This window comes from Barbus barbus, assembly GCF_936440315.1.
Source record: "Barbus barbus genome assembly, chromosome: 24".
Taxonomy (NCBI): Eukaryota; Metazoa; Chordata; class Actinopteri; order Cypriniformes; family Cyprinidae; genus Barbus; species Barbus barbus.
In genome coordinates, this window is record NC_136752.1 from 11,921,598 (window position 1) to 11,949,329 (window position 27,732).

Below are 27,732 nucleotides of genomic sequence, written 5' to 3' on the forward strand. Positions count from 1 at the left end.
ATTTAAAGACTTTCAAAGTCTAAGTTTGTTTGTTTAATTTCAGAAAGTTAGTCCCTGCCAGTAGATGTTGGAACCAGAACCCAAGTAAAATACTGCTATGTAAAATTTACTGATAAATCCTCTGACAATGAGAAATATGTCCATAACAATTTCAGTGAACATGTCATGTAGTTTATTATCTGATTAGAATCAGAATCAGTGATCACTGATTTGTGAATGAAATACTCTTTTGAGCCAGTTCTCTTCAATGAAGTGCGCTGCATCTGAAATCACATTCCCTAGGCATCTGAAACTGGTTGGTCATGTGATAACATGAAAAAATGCAGTATGTCCAGATTACAAATGTTGGAGGTTTACAGTTAAAACCCATGGAGCGGGTATGATGAACAAATACCAGGAGTCAGAGATGCGATTAATTAAAGAAAAATTTACTGAAGAAAATAGTTTGCAGTTTCATCAGCAGAAGTCAGCCTTCAACACTCACGATGGAGTTCGTAGGCCGCTCTGCGTACATGTTCTAGACACTGTAGAAGAGTTTTATTAATCAAAATACAAATTAATCATATGTAATCAATGTGAATGTAGCCATTTATGTATCAAGTTATTCTACTATTATAAAATTGTATCTGCCTGCGTTTGTAGAGGCCTGCAGAAGAATGGAATGTGCAGTCGTATGGTTTAAGTGAAGCTGCACATCCTGGTTTGACATGATAGGGTCTCTTCCTTTAACGTAACATACATTTGGGCCTATTGTCTGCTCTAGGAAACAGATGGAGACATAGCCAAAACAAAAAGGTAACCAATAATGATATAGGAAATGTATTGAACACGCTTTAGGGGGGGAAACGGTATATCAGAGGGTACGAACACAGATTCGGGAGATTCTCTGCAGGGTCTCTCGGTTTTATTGTCTCTGATAATAAAATCTAAATTCTGGCATCAAAACCCGAAGACTCTGAGAATGATTCCTCACAGCACCAGCAGAAGACACCACTACTGTAATAGTACAGTAATAATACTCTAACAGAGGTCACTAATTACATCAATACATAGGTAAGCAAGATTCTGGTTGATACATAAACTTAGAAAATCTCCACACATGGACATAAAACTCGAAGCATATCTTCTAGTGATTATTTTGAAGACAACTGATCAGAGGTCAGACGGAATAGGTCTTTCCAGAGATGTATATCTGTTACCCTGGACGTCAGGGTGACGGCAAAAGAGAAAAACTGGATTGACAAAAGAAAAAAAAAAACAGATACTAAAAATAATTCAAATAATAAAAAAAAAAAATCCACTACCAAATCTCTAGATACATAATTGGATACATGTATATATATAAACACCTGAAGAAATGGTAAATATATTTCCTGTAACATGTATAAAGTTATACAAAGATGATAATATCCCAGTGAATTTATCTATCTATCTAGATTGATAGATGACAGACAGACAGACAGACAGACAGACAGACAAGATAGATAGATAGATAGATAGATAGATAGATAGATAGATAGATAGATAGATAGATAGATAGATAGATAGATAGATAGATAGATAGATAGATAGCAGATATCCAAAGAAAAATAGGAATATACCGATAATAGGAATATTTTTCTGAATTGCCTTTGTGTTCATTTTAAACAAACAAACAATAAAAATCATATGCTGCAGCTATAAACTAATTTTGTGCAGCCATTCCATTAACACAGCAGTTGAGCAGCACAAGAAATGTTCTCCGCCTTGGTGAGCATTTACATTTATTCATTTAGCTGACGCTTTTATCCAAAGCGACTTACAATTGCTATATATGTCAGAGGTCGCACGCCTCTGGAGCAACTAGGGAGTTAAGTGTCTTGCTCAGGGACACATTGGTGTCTCACAGTGGATTCGAACCCGGGTCTCTCACACCAAAGGCATGTGTCTTATCCACTGCGCCATCACCACCCCTGCCCCTGAGCAGAAGTTAGTGATGGTCTGGGCCATTACTTTGGTGCTGTGGAGGGTCTGACACATGATCCTGGCAATGTGGAGGGTCTGGGTTGTGAATTTTATTCTGTGAATTGCCAGTACTTTGAATCCGTCATGGATCTGCTTCGTGGCCATAACCTTGGGGGATGATTAGTTGGTGACCCTGTCATTGCGCCCCAGGGCTGTTGCCGTGGTGCTGTAGAGGAAAGCAAATATATTATGTCACACTGTCAGAGTCAAGAAATAATTAAAGCTAACAAACCCCTGATATAGTTCTTGGATGAAAATGTGATATTGAAGAAAACAAAGTTTTAGATTTACTGCCAAATGGGACAGCTGATTTAGAATAGTGCACAGCAACTGTATGTGAAGGATCTGATTAATCACATGATGAAAAAAAAATGTTGCATGAGCTTCATAATTATTAATGGATGTATCAAACATCATTGTGAGTGCATTTTATCGGTAAAGCTTACACTGTATTCTCTCCTCAGAAGTGGAAATGATCACAATGCCTTGCACTATGGAAACCAACAGACATTTAAAGTATTATTTTTACATAAAGAGAAAAGTCACATGTAAAGTAATATGTAAAAGGCTCATTAGATGCTTCACAAAATAAAACATTTGTTTTAAGATAGTTATATTTTTATAGTCAGTTGGAAACATCACTTTTAGATTTCCAAACATTCTTTTGCAAATATTGTGTACATTACATGTGAGCCGCCTCCAGTACTTTACCTGTACAATATATCTTGCCTATCTCTTCTTTGCAGAAACCCTCAAGATTCTTTTTTAGCAGAAGGACAGATTTTCCCACATCATCATATAAGAGGTGAGAATTGGCTGTGATTCTGGGAACATCGGTTGTTTGTGGAGGAACAGAGCAAGACTCAACACTCTACAGAAACCCATACAAAGACAAAAAAGAAAAGAAAAAAAACATTATAAAGACAGATTGAGACACCTCTAGATCACAGTCCTGTTTTTCTCAAGCTCTGTTACCAGAAGAAAATGGATGTGATCATCTGTTTGTAAAAGCTGCTCCAGTTCAGTGTCTCTGCTCCTCAGATCATCAATCTCCTGCTCCAGTTTCTTCATGATTCTTTCAGCTCGACTCACTGCAGCTTTTTCCTGATCTCTGATCAGCTGTGTGACCTCAGATCGGCTCCTCTCAATGGAGCACATCAGTTCAGTAAAGTGCCTCTCAGTGTCTCGCACTGCTTTTTCTGCAGAGCGCTGTTAGGACACATTACACAGTGAGCTTCAATGGGACTAGACCAGGCTCCTCGCTGCTTAGAGGAGAGCATGTAACTTTTCCCCCAGTTGCCAACTCACCTTATGAGTCTTCACAACCTCTCTCAGATCCTGAAGATCTTTCTCTCTCAGCTGGATTCTCTGCTGGAAGTCTCTTTGTGTTTGCTCCAGTTGTTTCTTTGAACAAAGAAATAACTGTAAAGTTAAGAAATGTTGTTTTCTGAATGAAATCAGTTCTTTTTTAACAGAATAATGCAAGCAATGTGAATTCCGCAGAGATGTAGCAGGACTGTCTGCATCTGAGGTTATGCAGTATTGACCTCTAAACAATTCAGACCGATAAGTTACTTCAGGAAAGTTAACTTTGGTAAGCACCAAAAATATGAACAGAAACCACTGACGGATTCAATGACAGAATGTCATGCAGAAAAAAAGCGAGTGAAGCAGTTATAACATTTATAATGAAAATAACAACGTAAAATAACAACAACCAGTGATTTTTGCATTTACCTGTTTCTCTGTCCTCTCATCTATAGCTGTTACAGTGTTGTGGTGTTTGTGTTTATTCACTGCACACAAGTAACAAATATAGATCTGATCAGTCCGGCAGTAGATTTCCAGTTGTTTATGATGTTGAGGACAGATCTGCTGCACTCGTCCACTGGCACTGATCACTTTGTTTGGTTTACTTGAACGAAATTCTTCATGACGGTCATAGGAGGCACCAGCAGGAACAGCAGCTTCTAGTTTAGTCTTCTTCAGTTTCTCCACCATTTCAGCAAACACTACATTCTTACATAAGGCAGGTCTTTGACTGAAGGTCTGTCTGCACTGAGGACATGCGTAAACTCCCTGATTCCAGCAGCTTGTAATACAGCTCATACAGTAACTGTGTCCACAGGGAATGGTCACTGGATTCTTCAGTAGATCCAGACACACTGGACAGGTGAACTGGTCCTCTCCCACTGAAATACTGCCTTCTGCCATTTTATGATAACAGTCCAAACAACTCAAACAACAGCTCAACAATAACTAACACTGCAGGTTCTTTCAGCTAAATAGCTGAAATAGTTTCCGCATTCTGTATACTGTTTACTGTAGACGTGTTCAGGGAAAAAAAAAAAAAAAAAAACTGGTTTGAAGGGAAGGGCGCTGGTTTCAGGGAATTGGAAAGGTTTTTTATTATTATTACAAGTGAAACTGCAGAGTTATAGAGGCAATCAGTCCAAAACATTTTTTTTCAAACCAGACCTCACATCTGCAAAAGTTGGCCAGTGAATTTGATTTGAGCTAATTATGCATTTGTCCTTGTGAGAATTATGTACAAGATATTGTGTTTTAAAGCCAGTAGCCTATTAATAAAACAATCTAGGTTATTTCACTACAGACTTTCAAGGTCATGGCTTGGCTGGTTAGTTGCAGAAAGTTATTTTGCTTATAGATGCTTTAACCAGAGCCCCAGCTACTGATTTTACAGATAAATCCTAGCCTGACAATGACAGATTTCCCTAACAATTTCATCAAATGTGTGTCTGGTATATTCTGATTACAGTCAGAACTCAGAACTATGATTGGGTTCTTTTTAATGAGCAACTTCTTGGATGATTCAGAAGACACGTCTTCGGTTTAATTCAGTAAACAAATTTGTATCATTATTTCACATTGCTTTCATATGACTATGTTTCCGCTAGTCCAAAGGCCACAAACATGTATGACTGAATGTGGTAAGAACAGGTCAGACTGCAAAGTGCTCTGAAGAAGCATCATTCCTATGTGTTTCTTGTAATTTATTACAAAGTATCCAAGCACACAAAAAAGCAAAGAAAGAAAGAAAAGGCCAAAAGTAAAGTGTGAGAATAAAATATGATGAGAAATAAGTGACTATTATTAATTAGAGATCGTACTAGGATCTAATAAGTGATCTCTGATGGCAAACCTGTGACTGACACTTTAATATATATTATTATACATCATCTTGATTGCTGCTTTTTTCAGAGCTCATCTTTCAGAGTGTGAATTTAATTATGCACCTGTGGAATCACAGTTCTTGAGGAGTTATTAAGCTAATGACTTTATTGTGTGCGGTAGCCTATAATATGAAGTTGTTATTTGAAATTCAAAGCAGGCTGTGGACAAACAGCTTAATTTGATGAAAGTTAGACCATTGTGTCTTCAGTTTCAAAAGGCTTAGAAGAGCTGGTCCAAAAGGAACCATATCAAAAGATAACAGACAATCAATATTGTTTATTGCATATCAGTACTGATTTACCCTTTAGAGATTTGCTAGTTAAATGCACATTTATCTGTATGTTTACTCACTTTTTCTCCTGTGAGATTTATAAAGGAAATGACAGCATTGAATATTTGATTGAAGTTGTGACTGTGCAGCAAAAGATGACTTCATGGAGGTTAATACAGCATTAGTGTGCAGTGTCTCCATCTAAAGGTAAGAAATAGGCTTTGCAGTGTTCAGTTTACCAAAAGCAACTAAATTTCCTACAGATTTTTTGCAAACAAAGAACGTTTAGCTTATCGCTATATGTAAAGACTTTTAGTTACAAGTGATTGTGTTCACTGTGTTTTTAGAGACTATAGGCTAATCAAAATTTGTTTTCAAAAAAAAAATTGCATAGACTAAAATGGTATAGACCAGATTATATAGTAAAATAGTACACATTTATAATAATAAAACACCTGGAGAAAAAAGTACACCTGTGTTTTATAGTTGAGGTGAACTTGCAACATTTATTAATCAGTTGTTTTTATCTATTTACTGCATACATACCAATATGAAGTTATTATGCAGTCCAATTCTGTTCATTTTAGAAACAATCTTTTCTGAAACTGCAGAAAATAGTAAATCACTAGTGATATCTTGACTGTGTTGTGACCTGACTAATGCTGTAGTGAACTAGGACCATTTCAGAGGCTGATAGCAGTCCTATCATGTTCTCCCCGGTAACATAAACCTCAATTACTCTGGAGGGACAGTTTGGTTAGTCTGTAAATAGATTTAGATAAAAGCTTCCAACACATTGTTATAACCACAGTTCAGTTATTTGTTTCTTTTCTATCTGTCCTGGGCAATTCATACATTAAAAGTCATATCCCCCCCCCAAAAAAAGAGAGAAAAAAAGCTAATTTCCCAGGTGTCCTTTGGTTTCCATTTTCACCTTGATCTCCAGTGGTGTATCAGCTGTTAAAGGCACTTTGCCAGCTGGCATTCATCCAGCAGCCCTAAAAGCCTGGTTTCAGAAATATGAAATCTAGAACATTTTGTTTGTAGGACCTTGGAATGACCTTGGATGAAAATGGGATGACAATTTCCTTGAGCTGAGGTCTTGCGCCTAATGATTAGCCGGAAGAAAGTCAGAATTTACTGTTGGAAAGTCTAATTTTACCTTAATTTTGCTAATTTTATTTGATCATTGTAGCTTTCTCAAGCTCATATTATTCAGTCAGAATGTGTTCCACAGAAATATTATCTGGAAGCCTGGTGTTAGTTTAATAATATGTAGATGATGGTTGATGTGTGATTCTATTTTATGTGTGAAGGGTGTTGAGATTGAAGAACAAAGAGCTGTCTAATAAGGTATTTAAAAAGTACTGAATGTGAACTCAAAGTGAATATTTTAAATGATCATAATAGTAAAATTAAAAAGAAAATAAATTCCTGAAGCGTCAGATACAGTTTATTGTGCCGTTCAATAGTAATATGCTTTGCAAAATAGTTTATGTTTTGCTAAATTTGTTTTGTAGCTATAGGTTTATAGCAGGTGTGAACAGTGATTAACAGTAATGAATCTGAAGGGCGGGGTCGGGTGGGGTTGCTATAAACCCTGTAGCTCATTTGATGAGAGGGACTAATATTTATGACATTAATAATTTAATGTCAGAAATAATCACAAACAGTTTTCACAAATGTCCTGTTACTTCACTTTGTTATTCTTCTAGTTATTTTGCACTGTGGCTAATGAATCAGAAGGCTGGCACATTAAAGTACTACTTACTTCCACATTGCAAAATAAGGAGGATGGATTAAAAAAAGAAAACATAAATATTCTAATCATAATGATGCCCCCCCCCCCAGGGTTATGGTAGGTGGATGCTGTTCAGTGGGTGTGGTGTGTTGTGTGTGGTGGGGGGTGTGACACAGTGATTAACAAATCATTAATCTCAGTCTCAACAATCAAATTAGCTTTACTGGTATATAGCAACCCCGTCCTTCACATTACTGTTAATCACTGTTTTGGATTGTAAATCAGTTAGGATATATATGCATGTATTTCTATCAACTTTTGCACAACTTCAGTGGCTCGTCGAGACTTTTATTTTGAAAACCTTCCTTTAGCTTGGACCATCATGACGCCACTCACCGGCAGTCATTTTGTAGGTCACGCCTACCGGAAACGGTGTCTGCACCTGCACCGATAACAGACCCGAAATCGAAGGAATCCCGGTCGAGCCCCGTCAGTTTCGCTCGTCTCTCCCACTCCCATCCCAGTCTCCGCGGCTCGAGCGCTTTTTCACGCCGCTGTGTCGGAGGACTGACCGCTGGAGCGTGGATTTTCCAGACAGACAGAGAGAGAGAGAGAGAGCGGTCCCTCATCACCATCACCACTTTCACTCCCTTCATCATTTCCAATCATCATCATCAACAACGCGAGGCGTGTCTGCGCTTACTAGAAACACACCGGTACACTGAACCAGCAGCAGCACCGAACAAAATGCATCGCGTTGACCGCGCGCCGAGCCCGGACGCCGTTTAATGTAGCACGTTTAATTTTTTATTTATTTTTTGATCTGGAAATTTCTTGACTTTGTTGAGAGCACTGCGGCCTTGCATCGAGCTGAATGAACGATGCGGACTTTACCAGCATCCTGATTTAACACGGATGACCGTTTCACCGCGCCAAACTGCGTCTCTTTTCTCCGATCTGCGTGTTTTTATGGGAGTGACGGATAGCTAGTTGACGAGATAAAATGTGGAAGTGGAGGCGGCTGATGCGGTTGTCCAACCGCTCCTTAATGGCCTTCATTTTTTTCTTCTCCATGTCCACGACCTGCCTCTACTTCATCTATGTGGCTCCCGGAATAGGTAAGTGCGTCTGATAACTAGCGTCGCTCATTTAGAGTGATGCGATTAAACGTGTTTCATTCATCACTGACTCCAGATACTGATCATCACCTCCCATACAGGCACCAGTGACAGGCTGTGTTTAAAAGCCCAGTGAGCTGCCAAACTAAACAGCCATTATACTGTGATGCTGTAATAACAAACAATGCTGTGTGGTTAGGCGGCTCACTAGGTTTTGGGACGCAGCCAATGTGTTTGGAGCCCACAATTAAATCAGATTTGGCCTCTGAATCCACCATTAAATGGTTTATTGGTAGGTTTACGCCCTCCTTAGCAACAACTGTTCTGTCAAAGTTTGTGTATTTGAGGTATATTGAATTATGGGCCGTTATTGTGTTCATGTAAAGCTGTTGTTGGATCTGGGCCTATCATACACTTCATTACTAAGGTACGCTTATTTCCCTCTCAGCCTATTTTACCATAGTTTTAAAAATAACAGAAATTTACCAGTGAAGTATACAGTTTAAACAGCTATAACCGTGTTCCACCCTAAATGCATTTATATATCGTAACTGGTGTCCTAATTCTAATAAAAATTAAGTACAACAACTGCAATATTTTCATTACAAATACTGTGTTTACTGTAGTAGTATAATAGCTGTGTGTATATATATATATATATATATATATATATATATATATCCTTCTGAAAAAAGCTTTCTACTTAAGAACTGAATGTTATGTTCTGGGGCACATAAGTCCATGCTATTTACAATTAACTAAATATGATTACAGTTCAACTTTATATTAAATGCAGTTAGTTTAACTTTGGTTGGACTTAAGTAGCCTACAGCTTTGTATGTAGTTTCATATTTACATTTGTTTTTGCTTTTCATATCTGTCTTAAATATACTTAAATTGTTCTACTTAATACACCAAGGATTTATGGTAAAGTAAAATATACTTAAGTGTCATTTAAAACTTTTGTCATGTATTCAGATATACTCATAATTACACATTTGTAAGAATGAAGTTGCTATTTAGTTAATTTAAAATATATTAACTTAATGTAATATCAAATAACACAGTACAGGCGAAATTAAACCCTATGTCTTGTTGACTAACATGCTAAAGCACAAATGTTGACAAAAAACGAAGACGTGATGTTAAATGTACTTTAAAGTAATATGTTTATTTTGGCATTAGTACAAAGTGTTGAACAGTCATGAAAGTGTTCTCTCTTGTATTGGATGCTCTCAGAACTGAAGTGTATCTTGAAGTTTGTCTTGATTTACTTAACTGAATGTCTGCACAAATGTTAAGTTGCTTGTAACAAGCCGTAATTAGTAACTTTCAACCTGACTGTTGTTGTCCCTATAGACGTTTGAAAAAAAAAAAATGAGGCGGCTTGACAATCACAGTTTTGTGTTGATTTGTGGACATGAAACGGATCTCTCTTTCGGTGTCTGTGTTAAAATCTTTATCTAGAAATCCAGGCAACCTTCCAACACACAGCCAAATCATGTTTAATAGCTCTTACTGTGTTTGTGTAATCAGTGCCCAAGAAAGGAAATGTTTTTTCCTCACTGTTGTTTGACCGGCCTTCACTGGACTGTGTCTAATGTATGAACAGCTCTTGGCGGTTAGGAAGAGCCAACGTGTTTGTTTTTTTTTGTCCCTAGGCTTGGAGTTAATATTTTCTACCATTTAATGGCTGCTGTTTATATTCTGGCTTTAAGATTTGTATCCGCATTGGGAATCTACTTGCTGTGGTGCAGTTTCCACACAGCAAAGCTAATGTTTTTTATAGAAATGACCGCCAAATAAACCTTTTTTCTTCATTTCTAGATTGCATTACAATTATTTTTGTTTTAGAATTGCTGTTATTGCAGCAAAAAGGGGTTAAACTACTTATTAATGCTCATGGGTTTGAAATGAAATGGTAAATAATCAAAAATGTCCATATACTTTTGGCCGCTTTTGACACATACATCTGTTTAATTTTATTTAAAACCAAAATACAATTTATGAGATGGATGTAGAACATTGATACGAATGTTTTAATTTTACACTATTTCTGAAAAATTCACTGCAAAATATTAGAGGGCAGGACATTTACACTTGCATTGGTTATTGGCCACTGCTGATAATGTTAAAATATATCAGTGTCACCTAATTTATGGCCTATCACTAGAATTTACAGGCAAGAACAACTGATTATTGCTGTTATACCCTGTAAACCATGTATATTATATATGTGCAAAACTTGTCCTTTATATGCAGTAACCAACAGATTTTCTCATTTAAATTGGTCTACACAAATGCCATGAGTTTACACTTATGTGCGTATAGTTTTCCCATCAGAGGATGTGAAACTCTGTACAGACTTCCCTCCATACCTATAGTTGAAATTCAGCAGTAGACATTTTGCTGATCTCTGTTCATTTCTCCTCATATATGGATTCAGAAATGTTGGTCTCAGGAATGCTGACATAACCTTTGTGTAGTGGTTAAAACCGCATTACACAGACATCCATTGATGCTTACAATTATAGGAGCTTGTAGTTTCAACATTTACCATTTTCTCCCAATGCTGCTCTTGAGAGCTTTTCTTTGAGAGGACAACAAAAGCCTTCAATTTGGCTGTCGCATACAGTTGTTTTAAAGTGTGGACATTTGCATATTTCTGTTATGGTTACATATTTGATACTCTTTTGTTTCCTCTTTTGGGAAATTCATTACACCTCCTCTCTCTATCTTTCTCTTTCAGTCAACACGTATTTCTTCATGGTACAGGCTCAGGGTATCATGTTACGAGACAATGTGCGGACCATTGGTCACATGATCAGACTATACACCAATAAGAACAGTACTCTCAATGGCACAGGTAAGAGTGAACATCCTTTCATAGTAACATCAGCCAGACTGATCCTTAAACTGAACACTTTTGTGTTCAGTTTGGTATACTTAATTGTTTTATGTAGTGCACAGTTGAGTGTGTAAGTCTTTCAATGTGTACACTATATGTGTGGATGAACACGCTTACCTAGTGGACTTTTGTTTTTGAGTGCTCAAATTACTAGCACATGCACTGCTGTCCTCATGAATACATAAATCAATGAAAATCATGACAGAAATGACACCGCAGACTGTCCACGAGTCGGGAAGGGAAGTATTTCGACTTAATAGATCCTGTTTCTTGGCTTCAAAGGCAACATGAAGTCAATTTGACCTTATTTTCCTCACTTAATGAATGTCCCTGGTCTCACAATATTCATCAGTGTTGTTCCACAGCACAAAAAAAACAATAATAATAAAATAAATGTGATAACTTTTCTGAAACACAAATGATCTGGTGTCTAGACTCTACAGGCTGTTAATGATCTTAACCAATATTGACACTCTCATTCAAATTCTTCACTGTCCAGTCAATTCCCAGTGGATAAAATCAAGTGCCATCCCACCTTCTATCTCATCGAATATCATTTTACTGATAAGTCATGTTTTATCAGATTGTGCTGGTTTTAACCCTGTGAGAGAACTTTATTAATTTAACTCTTAAAGAGATTTTCAATAGCGTTAAGCCAAGTTGGAGTTTTTAGCAAAAAAAAACCTTGTGTAATTCAGCCAAAAAAAATTCTCACCATGAAAATAGCCATAGAAGCTGGCATGGCATTGGACAAACAAACTGATAAATAAGTCACACTATGGAAATAAACTGGGAATAGCAAGTCACATTGAATCTAATGTGCATCTATCTGTCTTAATTTTAACAGATTATCCAGATGGAAGTAACTCGAGCGAGTATATTGCTCAGCCAACCACATACCTCCCTGAGAACTTCACATATGCTCAGAACCTGCCCTGTCCCGAACGGTTACCTTCTATGAGTAAGTGTCTTGAGTTAAACAATGACTTTGTTTATTTGACTCAGAAATGATTTGAATATTGTTTAGTTTTGCTATGCTAATGATGCAATATTTAAATAAGCATGCAAATGCACAAAAGGGAACAAATATTGGGTAAATTAGTTTGCTTAAACTGGCTTTGTTTGGCCCTGAAATTGCATGCTTTCATACTATATAGTAGATACAAACAATATGTGAAAAGACTACTCTGTATGAATTCACAGTATTCATAAAATAGTTTGTAAAAAGTGCTTAAATGATTATTACTTCTGGTTCAGCAGAGAAGTTGTGAATGGCAGTGAAACAAAGCAACTGACATTAGTAGGACATGTTTCCATCCTCCTATTTTTATGCACATTTGTAATATCGCATAAAAAAAAGGCTGGATGGAAACGCCAAGATGTGCATAAATTCTAAAAATGCACACATTTGAGTAGTATAAACTTTTTATCCAATAAGATAAAATGCGCACAAACTACGATGGAAACACATTTACAGAATAAATTCCTCCATGCTTACCAAAAAAGACGTGACTTTGCGTTATGAGACAGCGGACCGATCTCATTCACAGCGTCTGAAATGTTGTTTTGGTCGTTCTGAAATGCCTGAGCAAAATCTGTCATCAAAGTATCTCTCTTTAATGGTTTTACACGAACAGCAGGCATCCACCTCCAAAAGCAATGATCATTTATTTTGTTTCGTCTGTTCGCTCTGAGGCACAAGTAATTTATGATATATTAAAATTATTATATTCAGTGGGTTCTCCTAGTTTTCTTCGTGATATTTACTACCAGTTTACTAGGAAGTGATGATTTTGTTCTCTTTGATTCGAAACGCTGCTTTATTCGCAAATGTTTTATGCAATGTTACAGTTTTGCGTACAAGTTTAATTCGAATCTTTGGATGGAAACATAGCTAATGACAGCACGATGAATTTAGTATGTCTAGATTACATTCATACTATATAGAACATACTTTTAAAAAACAGTTTTAAATTAATTATTTAAAAGTAGTACCTATTCAGAGGCATTTTTCCTATATAACTCGCCATTAGTTTTTTGCTAAACTTGGTGCAGTTCATTATGGTATTGCCTTTCATGTGAAGGATAAATCTGTTAGCTGTTGGTCAAAAGAAGGCATTATAAACCGTCTTAGAAGGCAGCATAAAACAGCCTTTGTTTGGGGAGTGTGCCTGTGGTGCCTTTTTAAAATCTCTCTGTCCACTTAGCTTTTTAATCTAGACTTCTCAAGTTTAATATGCTTTATTTTTTATCTCGTTCGTCTCTGTGTGAGGCACACCCATCACATTGGGTGTGAATTTTTTTGGCTAGTCCTCACACACTTTTTCAGGTTTGCAGGTTTGCATTTCTTAGTTTCTTGCTGTTTTTCCTTGCAGAGGGTCAGATGGAAGTGAACATGACCGAGGTTCCTATGGAGGAGATTGAACTGAAGCTCAAACATCTGGACATTCAATTTGGAGGCCACTGGAAGCCCAAAGATTGCAAACCACGCTGGAAGGTGTGACATTGTTATAGTTACATTATCAAAAAAGGTCATTCAGCACATCAGCATGACTGGCTTTGTGGTTTTCTCTCTTACTCTCTCTCTCAGGTGGCCATTTTAATCCCCTTTAGAAATCGCCATGAGCATCTTCCCATTCTCTTTCAGCACCTCGCCCCTATGTTCCAACGCCAACGCTTGCAGTTTGCCTTTTATGTCATTGAACAGGTGCGCACATTCACTGTTTTGATGCTGTACCGCCATCCACCGATGGTCTACTTTAGTAGTTTGTATTTGACCTCAGCGTGCCAGTGTCATGTACCAATGATTTAGAAAAATCAATCAACAATCATATACATATTTTTTTTTTCAATCCTTTGCTTTTAGACGGGTACTCAGCCGTTTAACCGTGCCATGCTGTTTAACGTGGGCTTTAAAGAGGCCATGAAAGATCTGGACTGGGACTGTGTGGTGTTTCACGATGTTGATCATATCCCAGAAAACAACCGTAATTATTATGGCTGTGGTCAGATGCCTCGACACTTCGCTGCCAAGCTTGACAAGTACATGTACATGTAAGTTAGTCATCACTGATGCAGTTTTACTTTATTCTCTTTTAATTTCATTACTTTTACCCTTCTTTTTGTCACTTTTCTGATTTCTTAACATTTATTTTCCTTATTGCCCAGCTCTTGATGTTCCAGGTTTTGAATGCAGCTAAGTTGAGTTCAGTTTGTTTTCAAAGTGTGTATTTCAAAGAATTCGAGGCTTGTGTTTTCAACAATTCTAGTGGTGCTATAGAGGGTTTTTTAGGTCGTGTTTGTGAGTGTGTAAACTCATATGATGTTATCCATCACCTGTAGATCCTTGCAGATCCTAATGCATATAGCCAGTGTTCGTTTAGTTGGTTGGAGTGTTTGTGAGATTTTATCTTCCTAATTAATGTAAAATTAGCCTATTCACTGAACCAAAGATGAGAACAATCTGTAATGTTCAAATTCATTCAACCAAAAACTGATACATTTCAAAAACCTGTTGAAAATGTAGTCAATAATGTTTAAGGCTTAACAAAATGTGTTAAGTTTCACACTACAGTATGACATCTACAGTGTTTTTCCTCTTAGTGCTCTTTAGATTTGCTCTTATGTTGCTGTCACTTCCTTTATCACAAGATGTGAACTTGCAAAAACAAATTGACAGTTAAGACAAAACTAACAACATGCTACACTTGTGCTGTTGAATATTCAGGGTATTTTCGCATTGATTTGAATGTGCTTTTTTATTGAACTGTTATGGTTCCTAAAGAAAATAATGTGGCATTAAGCTTGTTTGGTCATCATTGTCTCCATACGTTCATGCTATAGTTCAAACTCTTTTTCTACTTTACATTTCAAAGAAATGTTGAAACATTACCCCTTTCCTCATTCATCCAATCCATAATGTCTGTCCAAAACATTTTGATGGGCCTCAGGAAACCTAATTTGTCTTTTTGTAGACGTTAAGGACCTGCAGAACCCTACAGTTGCTTAAGTTCACATCCTGCTTTATTGTATCTGTAAACACTAAACAGCAAATGCAAGTGTGCGGTTCATCGTTTTTTTTTTTTTTTTTTGGTTATTCACAGCAGTTCATAGAACTTTGATGCTAGGTAGGACTGAAAAGGTTTAGGGACATGCAGATTTTAGGACTATTTGCTATGCAGATTATGTTATTTGTGTAATGGGGTGTAAACGCAGCTCCAATTGCCTCTCAAAAGTGTTTGACATAGTTGGAGAATTTACCCTTGTTTTGCATGTGACCGAGGACTGATTAAAGACCCTGTGGTGCAGCTTTGCTTTGGTTTAGATTGAAAGGATGGTTGTTCCTCTGAACATATTCTGGTTGAAACCAAAACTGCTTTGCGGAATCTGCAAGGAAGTAAATGTGTGCTGTATCACCTTATCACCTTGTGACGTAGTCTGACAGTCTGTGCTATTAAAGGACTTTTTTTGTTGCCTATTGCTTTCAAGTGATTTCTGATGGTAAGGTTTATGTTTCTTCTTTGTTATTTTTCTCTTTTCTTTGTTTCTTTTAAGAATGTTTTACAAATGATGGCATATTTGTAATTTAGTTTGCTGAGTGTTGAGTGTTTGTGTTTTCAGTCTTCCCTACAATGAGTTTTTCGGTGGAGTCAGTGGACTTACTGTTGAACAATTCCTCAAGATCAATGGTTTTCCCAATGCATTCTGGGGCTGGGGCGGAGAGGACGATGACCTCTGGAACAGGTCAGTTGGGTTTAATTAGTGGTATGTGTTTATTCGTAAGACCAGCATAAGTCTTTTTTTTTTACTTTACTTTTGTGCAACAAGCAATTGTTGCTTCTCCATGATGTTGATGCATGATGCTGTCTAAAGTAATATCATAAACAAATATGTATATGTAACACAAATCTGTGTGTGGGTTTTTTGTTCTCAGGGTACATTACGCAGGTTTCAACGTGACCAGGCCAGAAGGTGATATTGGGAAATACAAATCTATCCCTCATCACCACAGAGGAGAGGTGCAGTTTCTGGGGAGGTCAGTGCGCACACGCATACGTAAACACTAGGGGTGGGTTGTACGTGCAGAAATGTGTACTAATATATTAACTAAAACTACCATTCAAAAGGTTGATGAGTGTTATATTTTTAAGAACTTGATACTTTTAATCAGCAACGATGCATTAAATTGACCAAAAGTGACAGTAAAGGCTTTTGCGTTGATGCAAAAAACTGAATTTCAAATAAATGCTGTCCCTTTCAACTTTGTTCGTCAAAGAATACTGAAAAGTATATCATGATTTCAACAAAATAGTAAGTGTTTAGTTAACTGTTTATTGCTTGCAACATTGAAAGTAATAAGCAAATCAGCATATTAGAATGATTTCTGAAGGATTCCCAAGGACAAGTTACCTTTTTAAATTTATTTTTAATCAAATAAATGCTGCTTTTGTTAAAAATATATAAAAAAATCTTACTAACCCCAAACGTTTGAATGGTTATGTTATATAATATAATTATCCCAAACAATGTCCAAAGTAGAGGCCTAACACATTCAAATAAGTTTTTAACAGTCATGGAAATAACAAAACAGACTTATTATAAATAAGTCTTAATTAAAAAATAACTAAGCAGTATTATTACTATTTATTGTTTATTTCATTTTATTTTTGAAAATTTGTCTTTTCCATTGTTTCTGAAGCAAACCTTTCTATTATACTACTTTTATGACATACTGAAAAGGTTTCTAGATTTTATTACGAAGTCTAGCTGCATTGTTAATCTAAATGTCATTTATTAGTTCTCAAGGTAATTCACTCAGTGCGATTGCTTCTCTGTATGTGTTTGCCGGTGGCAGAACCAGCACTAGTAGGAAAGCCTGACGTGAATAAAAAAAACAGGAACTACGTGGGTCAGGGCTGGCAAAACTGAGGAAGCACATTTTTTGTTCTGACAAGCACTGTGAAGGAAAATTTCCTTCCTCATTCTCCCTTTTGTTTTTCCCTAATTTTGGAGGCGAGTACTTCAAGAACTAAGATTTGGAAGGAGGAAAATGTCTTTCTTGTCACTGTTCTGTTCAGTCTTTACCTCTGACCTGCTTACACTTGACCTGACCTTAAACAAAAGTTGTATTCATCTGTTTCTGTGCAACCCAGAGTAGATTGACCTATGTGTGACAAAAACATATTTGCTGTCATACATGCATAGATCTTTGCATATTGTAGCAGATTATCTCAAGGACACACTAACCCACGATTTATCTCGCCCTCCCCTCAGGTACAAGTTGCTGAGGTACTCTAAAGAACGACAGCATCTGGACGGCTTGAATAATCTGCAGTACTCTCCGGAGATCTCTCTGAGCAGCATGTATAAGAACATCACGGTCAATCTGAATCCCGAGCTGGCCCCCATAGCAGAGTACTGACAGGCTGTGACCCCCCGAGTCAAAAAATGTGATGTATCGATGCCAAATGCCCTTAAAAAACAGGAACGAGTAGGGCAGAGGCCTGTCTAATGCACAGTTAGTTGCGTGAAGTGAGTGTGCGTGTATGTGTGCGATTGCTGGATCATATCTGTGAACGTGTATTAGCGTGACTGCGTGCGTTTAATTGCATGTTCCTATGTCCATGCTGGCTTTAGCGAATCAGATCACAACACATTTAAAAAAAGGTGGGGAGTGCCAGTGTCAACAAATCAGATGTTTACTGCAAAGCCTTAATTGAATTTTATAGGCTATCAAACTCTGTAGATCCAGTCATCTGTGCTTACATTGTAGAAAGCTTGGTTTTACATTGCAACAGCACTCTTGACGCCAATAGACGTTTTGTCATGTTCTGTTAGTATAATTTTATACATATCTATCGTTTTTTTTAAAGAGAAAATTATTTAGAAGACGTCAATGCAGTTTAAATGGATGTATTTTAAACCTGTCCTTCACTTCAGATCGTTTTGTTCTTGTATTACGAAATACATTTCACCTTCCATTCCATGGCTATACAGAAGGCTGTGACAAGTTGCATGCATGACCCAGACTCCCCTGTAAATATCTGGCCTTTTAAATGATGCTTTAGCTTTGTCCCCCAAAAGACGCCTGTGATTCCAGTGGAAACACACTTCTTTTTTGGCAGCTATTTGTTGATTTTGATTTCTGTTAATTTTATGAATGTTTTTTTTTTTTTATATATCTATCTTCAATGGTTTGGGACACATTACAGATGGACAAAAAATATCAGCGATGACCATAGAATGCAGGAAACCGAATTAAATATGACATACAGATATCATTACTTGCTACATGCCTTAATTTATTTTTTGTTACGTGATTATTTTGTCTTAAACTTTTATTTTTAGTCATATTGAATGTTTTTTTTGTCTTCGCTTTTGTTAATAGCATAATCATTCTCACGTCTCGCTTTTGAAGTGCACTCCACAGTAGTGAAAAAGATGGGATTGAAATGATAGCGAGGTGTTTACGAGACCGGTTGTTCGCAGGAAGACCTGGTGGTCAGTCGGGTTCGCAGCTGCTAAAGCCAAGATGCCCTTCGCAGGGTTTGGCGTGTCTCAACCTGTGTGTTTTTGTCTGTTTGTGTGTGTAGCTCTCGATGTGAAGTACTGGGTGACGTTGCGCTCCGGTAGGGCCGAGATGAGAGAGCGATGTCGCCATTGCTCTTGAATGGCATTCGGAGTACACTTGGGCCATGACGACTTTATGCTGTTAAAGTTTCGAGCATTACAAGCGGTTGGAAAAATTTTGTTGGTACATGTTTGCCTTTTGTATATAATTTTAATTGGTTGGTGTTGTCGATATAACATGTTGCATTAATTTTTTGTATATATTTTAAGTTATCATATATTTGTCCTAAAATGTTTCATATCCTCTCATGCTGTATGTGTGTGTCCACTCAGAGAATTACACATCGAGGGCGAGATTTTGTCAGTGGCGTAGTTTGCGACACTAACTGGACTTACTGTCTCAAAGTTGAGCCACACTCACACCTCACAAAAATGCTTTATTACGCCTGCTTTTGAGGCTTTTTGTTGGTTCTTTCCATCTACGTGTCTCTGAGGTGTAGATGAGCCATGGCTTCTCTTTGGTCGTCTGATTGCATTGTATTTTTCTGAGTGGATGTCTTCTTAACACTGGTATGGTCTCCTTGCATTGATGGTGTCCCTGACGTGATATCCAGTGCCCAGTCTGTTGTTTACAGTCTTCTTAAACCATCAGACTTACAGTTGGGTCTAATCAGACCTGTTTACTGTGGTTACAGGTTACAAAAAACCGTTTGACCAACTCAGACAAGGATTTGGAGAATACTGTCATATAATGAATATGAAATGGAGGTTACTGGTGCCAAAGTCCGCTTTTCCTTGTCCCTTTTGCTCTCCCATTTTTTTCAGCATTGGATAGGGAAATGTAGCTCTAGGACATCAGCTCAGTCTAAACTTTTCGATCCAGTCACTGAGTGTTTTTCGACATGCGTGAGTTTGTGTATGTGTGGTGTCACATTCTTGTGCAGTCAAGTGTGAGAGGACTGCTGTAGGCTGTAGAATGACATTAAACGTGGCTGAAAAACCCCTTGCCTCGCTTTTCCACCGCATAGGGCCAACAAATTTACATAAGCAAAGTTTATGAAAGTTGGCATCAAATGTGCTATTGTTTTACGCCCTGTGTTTGTGTTGAAGCAGCCGGTGAGATATAACCACTTAATAGGTGTTGTTTAATGTAAAAAATAGGCATTTTAGACTGCGTTTTGGCTTTCGAAGAGGGAAGTGTGGCTTATGAACACTAGTTTCCAGAATGATCAAATAAACGAGTATCATTCCATCTTCACAGTGCACAGTGTTTTTTGTTTTGCAGGCACTTTAACAGAGTAATGATTAGTCTTCTGCTGCAATACGAAGTCAGATAGGCCAGTTACAATTTAATCATTAGCTTTTGCACCACCACAGCAAGATGGTTTTATTTGGATACATAGATTGGGACTGAAAATTACACATTATTCTTAAAGTAAGGTGGGTTGCAATATGAATACTGAATGTTAAGTTTATTCTTATTTTCTTTTGTGGTAGTGTAATGCCCTGTTCCCCTGATATTAAAGAGGGTTTTTTTTTTTTACCGGTGAGACTGCTCTGGTGTGTTTGGATCTGGTGGTTAGTCAGTCGTAGCTTTCGAGGAAGCTTTGTTCAGAGCTGTCTGCTAATTTAGATTCATCTCATCTCATTTTTCACCCCAAACCCACCCTTCTCATAGCTGCCCCATCCTGTTCAGCTGTCTGAAAAATATCCAGAAGAAATAATAGATAAAGAATTTTAAAAGATGATTTATTCACCATTACAGATCTGTAATGTGTAGAGTGTTACATTTTTGCAGTATTCATATTTGTGCCTTATTTTTTCTTTTTTTTTTTTCGCATTGTTTGTTGAGATGTGCAGTGGGGTGTGTGTGGATGGTGTTTAAAACTGGGTGCACATTTACGTTTTCTTTTACTCAAAAGTTTTTATTTCAATCTGGAGCTGTCTTTAGAACTGAAATGTCTGCTGGTCACTGAATGGGAACTGAAAAACACGTTGTTGAGGGTCCACTTTTAACTGTAACCCCAGTATGAGAAACAGAATGTCTTGATGCCAGCTGCTTTGACTGACATGTACAATCCTAGCTCCAGATTTCTTTCTTTTTTTTTTTTTTTTTTTTTGTTGTACCGGTCTCTTCACTGCGTTTCGCTCTGTAATGATCATTAAAAGACTTTATAGTTGAAAACTTATTCAGAGTCTGATCTCTTTCATTGGTTTGAGGGAAAGTGGGTTCAATGAAGGTCCAAAATTAACACTTGCCAATCTCCCAAATGCAAGTAAAAACTGGCTTTGGTGAATTAAGTGATTCAGTATTAGGAAACTGCAAAATAATTCATGGTTTAAATCAAAGCGAATAACTATCAGGTTCTTGATGATGTGATTGATGTGTGTGATTTAAATGTCTTATATATATATATATATATATATATATATATATATATATATATATATATATATATATATATATATATACTGTACAAATGATTTAGTAACACTTGATTTAAAGCCTTTATGTATAATGCAGGTTGTAATGCATTATATCAGTTCATAAATAAAAGCAAACTGCATTGTAATGTTTAAAGATTTGTTTGTCGTGTTTAAATCCATTATACTTTCTAAATGTGTAACAATAAATGGATAAGTGTATTTGTATACACAATTATAATGTATTTATGAGATTATACAATGCATTATATGGTGCATCACAATGCATAATTAATGCATTAATACTATTATTATAATGCATGGCATTTAAAGGCTGTAAGTAAAGTGTTACCAATTATTTTAAAACAGATTTTTAGAATACAAGAAAACTACCTTTATTAAAAAACAATGCAAAAATGTCATGGCTAGTGAGAGATATAAGATTCACAATATTAGTGTTTTTAATGTATTTTGAACACATAAATGCAGCTTTGGTGAGCAAAAGAGACTTTTTTTCAAAAAACATTTAAAAATCGTAATGTTTCCAAACTTTTGACCGGACATTGTGAATTTTATCAAGCAAACTGGCATTGCAAGGTGTGGCAAATACTTAATGTTGGACCCTGGATGTAAAGTAATTTCTCTCTGTAGGTTGTTGTGTGCTGTCACTCATGTGCTTTGATGACCACAGCTGTTGTGGTGTACGAGAAGGGGCTCAGAAGAAGAGCCAGAGTGTAATGACGGTGCCCCTCGGCATGAGCCTCAAACACCACCTGCAAAAAAAACACCAAAGAGCCACTGAGAAACACAAAGCTTATTGGGAAGATAAAAGTGTCTTTACATACATGTGTATCTGTTGCCTGTGCCTGTGTGCTCAGTATGTTTGTGCATGTATGCATGTGTTGTCCTTGAATGCTCTGTTCTCTTATCTAAAACTGTCCGTTACTGTGTGTCTATAGAAAACAAGATATAGGATCTTAAATATTTACCTCCCCACAGTTAATATAGCTCTTGGTTCACATCCAAGACAATCATTCGGGGTATTAATATACACATATTTGCTGCAAAACACCCTTATGCAAATCTAGTAGGTTGGTGTTATAAATAATATAAAAAGTAGTTCTAATAATGAGGGGGCTATGTGCATTCTTGTGATTTAGGTGCCTTGATGACAACAGTAACCCATCACTTAGCAACCATTAAATGTTCATGAATATAGAAGTGCCATCAAAGCATTACTTACATCGGCCACATGGTGAAAAGGTGTACGACCCTCCGCTTTCCAGTAGGCTTTAGTGTTAAACTCCACCCGATACATGCCAGGAGTGAACTCCTCCTCGCTGATCAAGTTATGCACCTCTCCAGTCATGTCCACTTTCCTGTGTGAGAGGAAGAGCTCATTAATGATAATGACAGTGACAGGAGAGAGGTAAAATGACAATATGTAGAGAACAGAGCTGTAAAAGAAACTGTGTGTGTGTGTATGTATATATATATATATATATATATATATATATATATATATATATATATAGAGTTGAAGTCAAAACTTTATATACCCCTTTCAGAATCTGCATGTTAATTATTTTACCAAAATAAGAGGGATCATACAAAATGCATGTTATTGTTTATTTAGTACTGACCTGAATAAGATATTTCACATAAAATATGTTTACATATAGTCCACAAGAGAAAATAATAGTTGAATTTATAAAAATGACCCTGTTCAAAAGTTTACATACACTTGATTCTTAATACTGTGTTGTTACCTGAACGATCCAAAGCGGTGTTTATTTTGTTTGTTTAGTGATAGTTGTTCATGAGTCCCTTGTTTGTCCTGAACAGTTAAACTGCCTGCTGTTCATCTGAAAAATCCCTCAGGTCCCAAAAATTCTTTGGTTTTCCAGCATTTGTGTGTATTTGAACCCTTTCCAACAATGACTGTATGATTTTGAGATTCATCTTTCCACACTAAGGACAACCGAGGGACTCATATGCAACTATTAAAGAAAGTTCAAACACTCACTGATGCTCCAGAAGGAAAAACCATGCATTAAGAGCTGGGGCGTGAAAACTTTTCGAATTTGAAGGTAAATTGAACTTAATTTGTCTTCTGGAAAACATGTATCTTCTGTAGCTTCTGAAGGGCAGTACTAAATGAAAAAAAATATTATATTTAGGCAAAACAAGAAAAATGTATTCACCTTCATTCTGTTCAAAAGTTTTCACGCTCCAACTCTTAATGCATGGCTTTTCCTTCTGGAGCATCAGTGTGAAAAGATGGATCTCAAAATCATACAGTCATTGTTGGAAAGGGTTCAAATACACAAGAAAGCTTTTTTTAACTGTTCAGGACTCATGAACAGCTATTTATAAATTCAACTATTATTTTCTCTTGTGGACTATATGTAAACATATTTTATGTGAAAAATCTTATTCAGGTCAGTACTAAATAAACAATAACATGCATTTTGAGCCGTCTTATTTTGGTAAATAATTAACATGCAGATTCTGAAAGGTGTATATAATGTTTTGACTTCAACTGTATATATATATATATATATATAAACAAAAATGGGTAATTTATTATTACTATTATTGTTATTATTTATTTATTTATTTGTAGTTTTTATGGTTTAGGATTTTGGATAACAATACTAACCCCACTATCAATTTTACTTATTTTTTATTTTTTTGGATAGAGACCATTATCCCCTTTTAACAGTTCAGTATATATTGTCATTGAAGCATCAGGTTAATATTTGACATCATTGACGTAGAATACTTATCCATACAAATGATTAACGAGTTGATTCTTTATAACATTTATTAGAAAATATTTCATGAACTGTTTTTAACAGTATTGTCCCAAAGACCCTTGGTAGCATGAATAAATAAATAAAATTGTCATTACTGAGGTCAAATTGAGCCCAAACAGAATGAACATTAATACAGAATTACTATGGATCATCCACTGGGTTCTAATTAGGTCGGATGAAAAACCTGAAATGTAATTAATGTTTTTAATATAATTATTTATTGCATCAAAAGTCTTTATAGAGCTTGACGGCTAATGTGATCTTACCCACTGGCAATCTTTTCCCATGTCCCACCTTGATCTTGGCGATAGACATCCAGAGGTATATTTCCAGCGGGAGTCCCTTTCACAGCATCCAGGATCTTTACTGTCAGAGGGCAGAGAACATCTGAACCACCATGAAAAGCCTGGAACACAGCCAATGTGCATAGAAATGCTCCTAAGTTTTGTTCAGGCCAAACATGGTGCTTAGTCTTTCTGTATCTCATTTAGGTCTGATAATAGAACCTTGTGCTTGAGATGATCTTATCTTTAGATGAATGGCTTTGTTTTATTCCTTATTAGTAAGTTTCTTTTGGAGAAAAGCATCTACTGTATCAGCTCTGAGTCGTTTGTTAGGTCAGTGACCGCCTGGACGTACAGCTGTGTATATGTGTGTTTTCCCAGTACAGAGTTTACTGCAGGACTTTGTAGTATGGCAGAACGCAGATTACATTGCGACCCATATGTTAGCCTGTCCAACAACTGAAAGTACCTTGTCTCACCCAGAAGGGGCCAATTTAGGAGACATTTTATCTTTCATATACATTTCATAGATTTTGTGTCACTGCCAAGTTAAATATAACTAAAAGGTGCTGTAAGAGAAAAAATTCACTCCTCCAAAGACCTGAACAAGCAAAATCAAACAGAAAGCAATTCTGATTGGATAATTTTCGTATTATTGAGAAACTAAACCACCTTTTTACAGCCTTTTTTTGTTGTATGCACAGCCTACGGCTGATAGGAAGACAGGTGTGATCTCGCAGATAATTCATGTTTTTGTGATTCTCAGAAGTGGAAGCCGTCATTGGTTAACTTTCATAGTGGTGAATATATACTACAACAGATATATATATTTTGTGTTCCCATTTGCTTCAGTAGCAAAACAAAAAAATACATGATAGCATTTCTATACCAATGAGGGAAGAAAAATAGTGATTGGACAAATTTGCCATACATATAATGTAATATAATACTATAATATAAATATATATATATTATTCATGACATACAGAGGATTCAAACAATTGCACTTGCTCTTAGCCTCGAATAGGTTACTTTTGTCAAATTTATTGCCCTGGCAAACACGTTCCTCTTATATAGCTCTAGTCTATACAACAAGCAATTGAACTTACCACTGGTGCAGATCTACAGCAGGCAAAGAGAGATACAAGAAGCACACAAATACCTGCTTTAGCCATGTTAGAGCACAAGTGCATGAGATAAAAACCCAAAATGCCCTTTATACAGCTGCCGACCCTGTCATCAGGTGACTCAAGGGGGTAACTGCGGTGCCCTGTTGACACAGTAAATAAACAGGGGAATCAGTAACTTCATACAATTTGGTTTATCCAGTGGAAACAATCAAGGGCATTTTCCCGTATTTATTAAATAACGCTCCTGTCCTTGGAATTTGTGCATTTCATGATTGTTCATTCCCAAAGCTCCTCCACTCTGTGAGAGATCTGATTCATTGCTTGTTTACTTTCTGAGGAACTTAGTTCAGGCTCACTGGTGAAATGTTTCTGGGCAGCACAAATTTGAGGGTCTGAGCTATTATTCACAGTTCCAAGAAAGTGTACAGTTATCCCTTGAGAGGCAGGTACACGCTTGTTTTTCACATATTTTCATATGTTAGCTGTATTGCTAAAGGCAGCAGAATTATTTTTCCTGCGAATAGATTCTTATCAAATTCATAACAGGCCCATGGTTAGGTCATACAGAAGTCATTCAGTCTCATTTTGTTTCATTCTTTTAAGCAAAACTTCCATTATTTAGGCACAGTAACATGGAAAGGAAAAGTAATTTATGAGCAGTATTGGATTTGAAGATGTTAGAAACACACGTCATTGTTGTCATGTGGTGAATTTGGCTGAGTGAGCTGGCTGCTCTCGAAACGCTCTCGCGGTACTTTGATGCCACACGTGACAGTGACGTAGTGTCGGCGCCGGTTCAAGTTGGACAAATTTTCTAACTGGGAGCTCCAAGATGGCGCCGTGGAAAGTCGTGGTTCTCTAAGCTGAGAAACAAATCGGGTATTTCTCACAAATGGGCATACTAGTTCCATAAAGTTGCTAACTACTATTGATAGATTGCTTATAGTTGCCGAGTTGGAATAAATATTGACAACAAGATACTATTGAATTACGAAATCATCATCAGTCACTGTACAATTCAGAAAAATGGCTGAGGATCTTGGCGCAGAGATGGAGGTCGATACTATAAAAGAGAAGAGAAGTTTTAACGAAACTCACTCGTATGCATGTAAAGTAAAAAAGCGGAGGAAGTTGTGATTCTTGCCCAAACACACCAAGCAAAAATCAACCTCCCAATAGACAAAAAAAATGTTGTTGACTCCTCGGCCAAACAAAGTGAACTTTCTTTGAGTGATGTGCAGGAGAATATCATTCGAATTCTCTCGGAGAAAATCAATGAGCGATCCGACCAGCATGAAAGAATGGTTAAAGAGAATTCTTCCAACATTGAAGCTTTGGGCAAATCTCTTACCTCAGTGCATGATGATGTAATGGTTCTGCAGAAAGAAAACGAAGCGCTAAAAAATGCAAATGCTCTCCTGGAAAAAAAAGTCAAGGAAATGAACACAAAAATTCATGAACAGGAACAGATGGTGCCTGCGTTTGTATGGACTGTCCGAACAAACTAATGAAAACGTGAAAATGAGTCATGGAAGTATGCAAAGCGGTGGTTTCGGACGCGAACAAACAGGTGGTAGCAGACGGTCTGGATGTGGCACACCGACTGGGCAGGCTTAAAACTTCGGATGATGGCAGAAGAGTGAAACCAAGACTGGTGATCATGAGATTTGTTTCTCGTACAGCCAGAGATTTAATCTGGAAAAACTCTAAAAACAAGGGTTTATCTGACCACCAAGGGGCTGCAGTTTAAGGAGGACTTGACTGCTTTCGACATAGAAGCAAGGAATCGTCTTTGGCCGACTGTGGAGAAAGCAAGGAAAGAAGGCAAAAATGGATACTTCAGTGGAGCGAGGGCCTTCGTCGATTAAAGAGATTCGTCCTGAAGAAGGCAACGGAACTACATAGACTTGTGATCGTCTTGTTACAATCTGCAATTGGTGGTATCTTGTAAGATAGGTTGATCTTTATTCGGGAAAGAAAAGAAGAAATGTATGCTGTTGGATTCTAAATCTGGTGGTATAGGAACAAGATGCCCTTTAATCTTTGCTTTCCTTAATGTTTGCAACTGTGGAAAAGTTTTGCCTAATATTTGTGAGAATCCCATTATGTAAAGTTTAAAGTTTAGGATTATATTTACTCTTGTGGTTCTTTACGTAATCATTGAACATTATGTCTCTTTCTTTATTTTCTATCAATGCCAGAGGTATTCATGATCTCCTGAAGAGAAAAGCTTTATTTTTGTATTGCAAAGGGAAAAGTGTAGATTTTT

General features: G+C 36.9%; 3 protein-coding genes across 3 annotated transcripts; 1 reads left to right on the forward strand and 2 right to left on the reverse strand.

Annotated features, from left to right (window-relative positions):
• Positions 1–408: 408 nt before the first annotated feature.
• LOC306843587 (E3 ubiquitin-protein ligase TRIM65-like) lies at positions 409–4,255 on the reverse strand. The gene is made up of 6 exons (XM_079375124.1): positions 3,742–4,255; positions 3,313–3,408; positions 2,980–3,213; positions 2,716–2,875; positions 2,451–2,495; positions 409–2,170 (listed from the first exon to the last, which is right to left on the reverse strand). The coding sequence occupies exons 1-6, from the start codon at positions 4,216–4,218 to the stop codon at positions 2,055–2,057; spliced, it is 1,128 nt and encodes a 375-aa protein (XP_079231250.1). The 5' UTR covers positions 4,219–4,255; the 3' UTR covers positions 409–2,054.
• A 3,356-nt stretch (positions 4,256–7,611) lies between these two features.
• On the forward strand, positions 7,612–20,994 carry LOC306844272 (beta-1,4-galactosyltransferase 6-like). Its single transcript, XM_079376273.1, has 9 exons — positions 7,612–8,329; positions 11,079–11,195; positions 12,085–12,198; positions 13,613–13,734; positions 13,828–13,944; positions 14,104–14,291; positions 15,858–15,980; positions 16,171–16,272; positions 17,511–20,994. The coding sequence occupies exons 1-9, from the start codon at positions 8,215–8,217 to the stop codon at positions 17,656–17,658; spliced, it is 1,146 nt and encodes a 381-aa protein (XP_079232399.1). The 5' UTR covers positions 7,612–8,214; the 3' UTR covers positions 17,659–20,994.
• A 615-nt stretch (positions 20,995–21,609) lies between these two features.
• LOC306844273 (transthyretin-like) lies at positions 21,610–25,531 on the reverse strand. Its single transcript, XM_079376274.1, has 4 exons — positions 25,443–25,531; positions 24,316–24,455; positions 22,474–22,609; positions 21,610–22,003 (listed from the first exon to the last, which is right to left on the reverse strand). Exons 1-4 carry the CDS (start codon positions 25,524–25,526, stop codon positions 21,896–21,898), a joined length of 468 nt encoding a protein of 155 aa, XP_079232400.1. The 5' UTR covers positions 25,527–25,531; the 3' UTR covers positions 21,610–21,895.
• Between the last annotated feature and the right edge of the window lie 2,201 nt (positions 25,532–27,732).

Coding starts and splice junctions, on each gene's coding strand:
- LOC306844273 (XM_079376274.1), bottom strand. CDS start 25,526: ATGCACTTGTGCTCTAACATGGCTAAAGCAGGTATTTGTGTGCTTCTT. Junction 24,456..25,442: donor GCTGTAGATCTGCACCAGTG/GTAAGTTCAATT, acceptor GCTGTGTTCCAG/GCTTTTCATGGTGGTTCAGA. Junction 22,610..24,315: donor TGGGAAAAGATTGCCAGTGG/GTAAGATCACAT, acceptor CCTCTCACACAG/GAAAGTGGACATGACTGGAG.
- LOC306844272 (XM_079376273.1), top strand. CDS start 8,215: ATGTGGAAGTGGAGGCGGCTGATGCGGTTGTCCAACCGCTCCTTAATG. Junction 13,945..14,103: donor CCTTTTATGTCATTGAACAG/GTGCGCACATTC, acceptor CTTTGCTTTTAG/ACGGGTACTCAGCCGTTTAA. Junction 16,273..17,510: donor GAGGTGCAGTTTCTGGGGAG/GTCAGTGCGCAC, acceptor CCCTCCCCTCAG/GTACAAGTTGCTGAGGTACT.
- LOC306843587 (XM_079375124.1), bottom strand. CDS start 4,218: ATGGCAGAAGGCAGTATTTCAGTGGGAGAGGACCAGTTCACCTGTCCA. Junction 3,409..3,741: donor ATGAGAGGACAGAGAAACAG/GTAAATGCAAAA, acceptor CTTTGTTCAAAG/AAACAACTGGAGCAAACACA. Junction 2,171..2,450: donor TTCTGAGGAGAGAATACAGT/GTAAGCTTTACC, acceptor TTTCCTCTACAG/CACCACGGCAACAGCCCTGG.